General features: G+C 40.4%; 1 protein-coding gene across 2 annotated transcripts; it reads left to right on the plus strand.

Moving 5' to 3' along the window:
- Positions 1–1,583: 1,583 nt before the first annotated feature.
- Positions 1,584–7,268, plus strand: slc25a24l (solute carrier family 25 member 24, like). 2 transcript variants are annotated; one of them, XM_019347369.2, is made up of 11 exons: positions 1,584–1,673; positions 1,814–1,927; positions 2,016–2,142; positions 2,509–2,596; positions 2,985–3,096; positions 3,185–3,343; positions 4,010–4,147; positions 4,231–4,341; positions 6,313–6,480; positions 6,556–6,694; positions 6,789–7,268. In XM_019347369.2, exons 2-11 carry the CDS (start codon positions 1,886–1,888, stop codon positions 6,974–6,976), a joined length of 1,272 nt encoding a protein of 423 aa, XP_019202914.1. In that variant the 5' UTR covers positions 1,584–1,673; positions 1,814–1,885; the 3' UTR covers positions 6,977–7,268. The 2 variants fall into 2 exon arrangements, with proteins under 2 accessions (XP_019202914.1, XP_003448553.1); XM_003448505.5 differs by having other exon boundaries at positions 1,612–1,927.
- The last annotated feature ends 1,201 nt before the right edge of the window (positions 7,269–8,469 follow it).

Below are 8,469 nucleotides of genomic sequence, written 5' to 3' on the forward strand. Positions count from 1 at the left end.
CATAAAGAAACCTACTGAGATATGTCTAATGTGAGGTGAATTTTATTAAGAAATAGAATAAATATAAGAAACTCCTTGAATGTTGTAGGTGTATATTTTTATTTTAGTTTCTTTTTTTTCTTATAGAACATTTTTATTTGCCTTACATGGGAATAAATTGGTTTTATTTTGAAAAGCTGCTTTCCGGTATGAGTGGCAGTAAGTGGACACTATGGACGGGAATCTGGCGGCTTTTTCTAGAAAGTAAGTGGTGATAATCGTCATTCACCAAACCGAGGTCCTTTGCACATCATCCAGGTGAGAGGCGAAGAAAGACCCAGTCATTGTGTTTGATGTCGTTTATAGCCATGACGTCATCGCACAAAACTGACAACCAATGGGAAGCAATGGAAACTCTGAAACTCCCCATGCTTATCTGGAGGAAAATGTTATATGCATATCAGATTACAAGGGGCAGGTAATAAATATCTTATATGTCAGTGTCTTTACTATCATATAACATTTGGTGTTTTCTTTAATGTTAACAAACCAGGAATGCGGGTAAAAATGTAAATAAAGACAATAAACACGTGGTCCAATAAAATCACAAAACTCTATTTAACCAAACTCTGAAATACTCCAAATCCCAAAGTCACAAAAAAAAATCTGTACTCAAGCAATTCATCGTTACGCTCAAGTTGTTTTCCTCCCTTTTACATGTAACAGCTTAGGCTTTCTTTTTTTTATCTGATGGATTACACCATCAGTCACTGGAGAAGAGCCACTGAAACCAAAGTCTGCCACGCTGCCTCCCACCCCCTGTGGATTGGTATGTGTGTCTTCCTCTAGGATCGAGCTCTTCCTGCAGACCTCTCAGATATTGTGTCTGGAATCTGCTGGAGCCACTCTCCCAGTTTGGGGGTTACAGCTCCTGTAATGCTCCTGTAACCACTGGGACCACCTTGGACTCCAGCTTTCCTATCTGCTCCAGTTATTCAATGCATTTGGTCTCCTCCTTTTAACTGGCACATCTATCACAACTGTAGTCTTCTGCTCTCTGTCATGACTCTGTAAATGTGTAATTTCTACAATAATTTACTGGCAGCTGGATGACAGAATGTGTTGGATGGATGTGTTGTTGGTTGGACAGCAGTTGCTGACCTGTCTTCCACTGGGACTTGGAGACATTTCTGTGTACTATCTGAGCCCAGTGCTTGTCTGTGTGCCAGCGTGCATCTTACATGCTGCTACTATGTGCAGGACTGTCTCAGTGGGACCTTTGCATTGCTTGCAACTTGGGTCCTATCGGCTGTGGCAGACTATTGCTTTTAGGGATCTGGTGCTTTGGGGCTCGCTGTTGTGATCAGAGCCTCTGTGCTGTGCTCGAGGTCAGGTTTTTCTAGCCACTGGTTGGAAATTTTGATGTCAGCAGTTTCCTTTATCTGCAAGATGTTTCTCTTTTTTAAAAAATAAATAATAATAATTAAATAAAACACATAAATAGCACGCAAAAGATCACAGGAATATATTCATCTGGAATATACACAGTGGCCTCCACTGTGTATATTCCAGATGAAGGTGGCCTCTCCTGCAGCCACAGCGCCCCCTGCTGTTCCGTAGAGGAAGTGAGTTTGACAAAAACCGCTGATAAGCTCTCTCTCTGCCAGTGAGTCAGCGCCTCTGCAGAGCTGCAGGTCAATAATCTCTGGTGATAATGAATGAATGTTTTAAAATCTCATTTAAAAGGTCCTGCAACGAATAAAAGCTTTTAAAGGTTTTTTTCTGTTTGCATCTGGGAAATTTTTACTGCTTTTCTGCATGAACCATGGATCAGTTTCGTGGATTATTTAGTAAACTGGACCAAAATGAGGATGGATTCGTTTCTGTGGCGGAGCTGCAAGACGAAATGAGGAAGCATGGGATTATTTCAGCGGATGGGAAGGTCCAGGTAACAAATATTCTTAATAGCATCTATATGCACCGGTATTTATTTTTTTTAAACCTGCTATTGAGAGAGCTGTTTTTGTTTCTTGTAGAGTATCGTCGAGTCTTATGACAGAGACAAAGATGGCCTGCTGGATTATCAAGAGTTCCTCAGCTACATGATGGACAGAGAGAGGAAGTGGAAAATTCACTTTCATGACCTTGATAAGAATAATTGTGGTGAGTTAAGTCTTACCGCCTTATAAGTGGTACATTTCTGAAGGAAACATAAGAAAAATGAATGATACAAAATGAAATATGTGAGGACTGAGTTTCTAAGATCTGCGCCTCCTGCTTTTTTGTCCTTTAAAGAACATAATGAACATAACATGACTTTTTCTTGAAAAACGGAATAAACTTTTTATTTTTTTTGTCGGTGAAATGTGTTTTCAAGGTCAGACACGAGTGGCTGGCAGGCAAACAAAAGATCTGTTTATGGTACACAGACCTGCAGGATTTCAGTGATCATAGCACCTCATATAGAAACTTCACTTATGAGGAAGAGCAGTATCTGTTTGTAATTTTGTGCATTTCTTCTCTGATTAGGAGTCATTGACCAGGAGGACATCATATGTTTGTTTAAGGAGTTAGGAGTGGTCATTTCAAAGCCGAATGCAAAAAAAATTATACAAATGTAAGATTTTTTTGCCCACTACCTCATAGATTCATTGTTGTTTTTGAGTATATATGCATTTATAGTTGGCATATGGGGTTTAAAATAATTAGCATGTGTGAATCCGAACAGATGGTTTAAAGTTTTTATATTGGTATTACTGTACAATAAAATATATTTAAGGCATAATGGTGATTATCTTGGGTTGCCAGATTAAACGAATGGTTAAAAGGATCCCTCAGTATGGACTCACTACCTGGCTAACCTGAACTTGTTGTATCTCTGAATTATAAATGATTATTACTCAGCTTGCTGTTTTGAAAATGAACAAATGATGTGATGTTAATACGGGATGTGAAAGCTTTATTTTCTGAAACTTGACAATTGTCGTTGTCTTTGGCAACATCAGGATGGATAAGGACAACTCGATGACGGTGGATTGGGATGAATTCCTGCACCACATCATCCTGAACCCTGTGGATAACATCGGGGAGCTAGTGTCCTCATGGAAACACAGTTTGGTATGATCATTCCCATTATGCTTTACATTTACAGCGATTAAAATGTCTTCTCAAAAGGTGTTAAGTCCTCCTGTTTGTACTCCTGCAGGTGTTTGATGTCGGGGAGAGCCGTGGGATCCCCATTGAGTTCCCCGAAGAAGCGTCTGGCTTCAGTGCTTGGAGGACATTTGTTATGTCAGCAGGACTGGCGGATGCTGTGTCCCGGACCATGACGGCACCCATAGACCGCCTTAAAACACAACTTCAGGTCAGCCCTGGAAGACACACAGATTCTGTCAGGAAGAATTAGATAAACTCCCCAAGCCCAGGTGCACAAAGCCTGTAGAGTCAAAGCTGTTCCTGCTACAAAGAAATGGCTCTAAGAAATACTTAAATAAAGGTTTGAATCGTTTTGTTAAAGAGCCACTCATGTTTTAACATTGTGTCACAGTATAGATTAATAAGCAAATATGCTTCTTTTATCCATCCATCCATTTTCTTAACTGCTTATCAAGGTTGCAGGAGAGCTGGAGCTTATCCAGACCTTATGTACACCACAGACAGGTTACCAGTCTGTCACAGGGCTAACAAAGAGGGACAGAAAAAACCATTAAAGCTTTTAGCATTTTAAGATAATGTAAATTTTTGGGTTCCAGCTCCCCTGTGGTGCTGATATGGGTAAGCAGAAGAAGATGGATGGATGTTTCGTTTCGGCTGTGAGCCTGGCCTAGTTTTACATTCGTATCTCTGTCTCTGAAGACAGTCTGTTATCAGGTTGCCTGCCTTATTTTTATGACCTGCATTCAAACTGTTGCTTTTATCTTGCTTTTAACTTTGTGTACCTATATTTATCCTAAAAGTGTTGCTGTTGTGACTGTTCCACATCGCTGCACACCTGCACCTCACTGAAAATGTCTTCCTGTCTCCACAATAGGTGTATGGATCCAAGGCCTTCTCCCAAGGTTTTCAGGAGATGCGAGGAGGTGGTTTGCGGTCAATGTGGCAAGGCAACGCTGTCAACGTGCTGAAAGGAACGCCACAGTCGACACTTCAGTGTCTTATCTACGCCCAGGTGAGGCTGAGCATTGAGCTATTCGTGTACACTTTCTTTTTTCCAATTGATTAGCACACTCAGATGTCCTCTGCTCCGTTTAGATGAAGGTCTACACCCAAAACAGGACCCAGCAGACTCTGACGGTGCAGCAGCGTTTCGGGTTGGGCTGCATCTCTGGAGCTGTGGCTCACGCTGTCTTCTACCCCTTAGAGGTCAGATCAGAGATCAGTGGCAGATCTGAGTACTTTAACATTTCTGTCTTGAAGTGCAGATCACTGACTGTTTTAATTGTTATTATGTGATTGTAAGACTCATTATAAAGCATTTTTATTGTTATAAAAATGAGTCAATCTCTACAGTATCTCCGAAAAGAACAACACTATATTAATATATTAATATTAAAAAATCACCATGAGGAAGTGCGTGAACAACCACACAAATGCTTTAGATGCTGGGAAACAGTGATCTTCATCTGTAATTTCATGGCTGTGAAAAACTGTATTCTGTATTACTTTGAGGCTGGTAAATCGCCACGGCAACGTGGAGTAAACAGGTGAGGAAAATACTAAAACTGAGCTTTTGCTTCTTACATTATGAGAAACTGGAGGATATTGTGCTCTTCAACTCAGTTTTTCCCCTTTGTGCTATAAAAACATTAAACTAACATTCTGTACTGAGGCCATGTGCTCTGATATTTTTAGAGGCTCTCCTTTGTTTGCGTTTATCACACTAAAGTCTCAAATAACCCCTCCACAGTCAGCAGCCCAAATACAAGCAAAAATGTTACCACTGATGATATCAACATCATATCAACACCATCTTATCACCAATAAATGTAGTTTTTTTTATTAAAAACAAAAACAAATGAGCATCATAAAACCAAAATGCACAAACTCTTCATCCCATACAGGGCATGTGAATAAATACAAAAAAGATGCATGGTCCACAGCAAACCCCTGTTCCTCTAACTACTAACCTTTCTCTTTGTATTTCACTACATATTTTAATGTCTCTGGTTGGTGGTTTAAGCATGAGGTCATTTTGAGTTTGATAAATTATACAGCAGGTATTCTGAATCATAAACAGCTGATAGCACAGCAAATGGGTAAAATGGTATATATTCATATCCCCTCTTATTTCAGGACATGTATCTTTTCTGAATTACTATGTGCTATGTAAACTTTTTTTCCCCTGTAGAAGTCTAGTTAACAGAAATGTAAAAGTCCAAAATCCCCAAATTATTACCAACATGGGAGGTTAGGGCTCCAGTCATGCCTAGGGACCAGTCAGCAACCAGTTGCTAGGAAAAAGTGTTTCTTCTGCAGCTGTTGGTGAGTGGTTAGTGGATGCTGCTAGCCGTCCATAGTGAGTAATTGTTTGCAAACAGTTACACGATGCTGCACTGAAAAACTCCTTGCAATTGTTTGCATCACAAGAAGATCCTGAATTGTCTCCAAACAGTTGCAAACTACTCTCTAAGTGGTGAAGTTTTAAAATAAGGGAAACTGTTCCCTTTTAATGTAAAAGTTGTGCCTTTTGAGATGTGTTTGTTGCAGCAATAAGGCATAGCTTTCCTTTTAATGGTGAATATTCTCTGTTTCTGGTTTGAGCTGCACTTTTCAAAGAGCCACTTAAACTCGCAGAGTAAGTGGCCAGTGTCTGCAAACAAGTTGGCGTGTTCCATTTGAACCTGTTAATGACCAAAGCAATCACAACGAGGGTTTTGAGCCAGCAACCACTTGCCAGTTGGAGATTATGCATTTTTGCGTAGCAACCATAAGGAACCAAAAGAAAAAACATGAGGAAGGAAACAAGCAAAAGCAAAAATTTACTGCCAGAAAAGTGTTTGGAGAATAGTTATACACATGTGACTGGAGAATTAGGTGAGGAAAAAAGGTTGTGATCTCTGTGACTGTGAAGCCCCAATGCTACTCAAAGCGAACCAGAAGAAAGCTGGTTTAGAGGCTAAGGAATTAAGGAGTCTTGTTTCAGACAATAGATGAACTGACAGGCTTCACCAAAGTTCAGCATAAGCTAAACTGCATGATAATGTTTGTTATTTTGAATGTGAATTAGTCAAAGCTGCTCTAGTAGAGTCCAAGAATTGAGACTAACAGACCCACTTTAATTTATTAGTGGGGATCTCTTTTAGCAGTCTCACTCTCCTCTTGTTTGCTCTACAGGTGCTGAAGGTGAGGCTGAACCTGCAGCAGGCTGGCACTTACCATGGCGTTGCAGTGTGTGCCCGATCCATTTATAGAAACGAGTCTTTGTCTTCCTTTTACAGAGGATTCAAGCCCAGCATCCTCTGTATGATCCCCTATGCAGGTGTGGAGTGTGCTGTTCATCAGGTGGGCCAGAAGACAAGAGAGATCAAGTGAACTTTTATTTTGAAAAGATGCTAATTGCTTATTTTGTAATTGCAGTCAATCATGAGCTGGGCAAAAAGCGATCCCGCCTTCAACAGTGACTCCAAACTGTTTTTCTTCAGCTTTGTGGCGTTTGCTTCTGGACAAATCACCAGTTACCCGCTGGCTGTGATCCGAACTCAGCAGCAAGCGCAGGGTATCGGCTCTCATTCTTTCGGCACAGTTTACAGTTTCATATGAAGCTTTTATGTGGGAATGTTTTACTCATGTTTGTTTGTCTTGTTCTCCAGCCTTCAGATCAGATTCACGGCCAGCCTCGGGTGTATTACCGGGACTGACTGGGATATATGAAAGATATGGAATTAGAGGATATTATAATGGAATGGCAGCCAGCTTCGTCAGGGCGATACCGTGCGCCTTAATGAACTACACTCTGACTAGAAAATTTGAAAATGTTTTTTCCTCCTTGGAGTCTTGAGGAAATTAGAAAAAAAATCAAAAGCTTTGAGTTTTATTCTTGTTAATTATACAAACATACGTCTGGAAAAAATGCCTGAGATGTGAAATGAGGTCAATCACGAAGTTATGGTTAACTCTGCAGGATTTGCTTTGTTATATTTTCTGTTGACCACGAGCATGGAACCATGATCTGACTGACTTTAAATATGTAATAACCAAGAGTAACAGCGGGCTACTCGACATGCTCTTTGCAAATAAGAAAATATGTTGCTGTGTGGACTGTATAATAAAATGATACGTCATAGCACAAATCCTAGTGTCAGTGCTAAGCCTTGATGAATGGGGAAGGTCACACTGGGGCCCAGGTTAACAACGATCGCCTCTGGTCCTGCTGGCCAAAAGCATGCTGATAGAAACTGTGCTACTGTTGGGAAAAGACAAAGGAAGAGGCGATGGGGAAGACATGTTAGGAGGCAGCGAGAGAGGAGGATGGAGGCAAAGAGAAAGACTAGAGAGAAGATTCAGTGATGTAGTGAAGGACCTGCTTAGGGCTGGTGTGACAGAGGAGGATGGTAGAGATGGGGATAATGAGATATGCACATTTCTATACATTTACAGAAGTGATATTTTTCAATTTAAGTGTGAGAATCTCAGGAGTAACAGATTTAATGTCGTGTTTAAAATAAAGACTTAGGAGTTAAAGTCTTCTGGAAGAACTCCTTTTCAGGTTCTTGAAGAGATTTACCTGAAAGGACTCTTCAGCTCTAAAAGTCAATAAGTCTCAGATATTTATCCCATAGTGCCGTTGTCACCTTAAAGTGGTCGTTGAGAGTTGCTGATCCATGCCTTGATCGTGTGAGTCGTTAAGGGTCACATAAGCCAAGATGTGAATTCTTTGTGAGATCATCCTTATTGAGGGAAATGGTAAAGCCACAAAGAGCAAACAACATACTCACCAACAACAATACTAATAAGTAAAATTTACATTAAAAGTTCATATGTCACAAAAAACAAAAAGATGAGCACAGTGAAGTTTTGATCCCACTCAGGTTAAAATATTTCCATGTGACCAACAAACTCCATGGGACATTTTGTCCATGTTTATAGTGCAAAGAGCTTCTCTGAGATTTTACCCTATCTGGCCATAATGTGAGTTGTTGACTTGCCTGGCAAGGGATTTCGTTATAGCTGGCACAGAACCTCAGCCTTACTGAATATTAAATAATAGTATTTTATGTCATGAAGATTCAAGCAACTTGTCTTCATAGACACAAGAGAAGGAGGACGTAGAGAGGGTTGGTTAACAGAGGAGGATACTAGGGGTGGATAGGAAGGCAACCCCTAAAGGGAGTAATCGAAAGAAGAAGAAGACTCAAGACACAAAATGGGCCGTCTGGTGGGCTGATTCTCCTGCAAAGCATAATTTAGCATCCCCTCGCTGCAACCTTCGCACACAGTCAAACACAAATGATACAAGCTGCAGCAGGTCTATTGCACCTATAAAATTTGATT

The sequence above is a fragment of the Oreochromis niloticus genome, linkage group LG18, assembly GCF_001858045.2.
Source record: "Oreochromis niloticus isolate F11D_XX linkage group LG18, O_niloticus_UMD_NMBU, whole genome shotgun sequence".
NCBI lineage: Eukaryota > Metazoa > Chordata > Actinopteri > Cichliformes > Cichlidae > Oreochromis > Oreochromis niloticus.

Bases quoted from the DNA above. Each gene is read 5' to 3' on its own strand.
- slc25a24l (XM_003448505.5), top strand. From the start codon at position 1,805: ATGGATCAGTTTCGTGGATTATTTAGTAAACTGGACCAAAATGAGGAT. The intron at 2,597-2,984 runs GTAAGATTTTTT...TGGCAACATCAG, and splicing joins GCAAAAAAAATTATACAAAT to GATGGATAAGGACAACTCGA. The intron at 4,342-6,312 runs GTCAGATCAGAG...TTTGCTCTACAG, and splicing joins CTGTCTTCTACCCCTTAGAG to GTGCTGAAGGTGAGGCTGAA.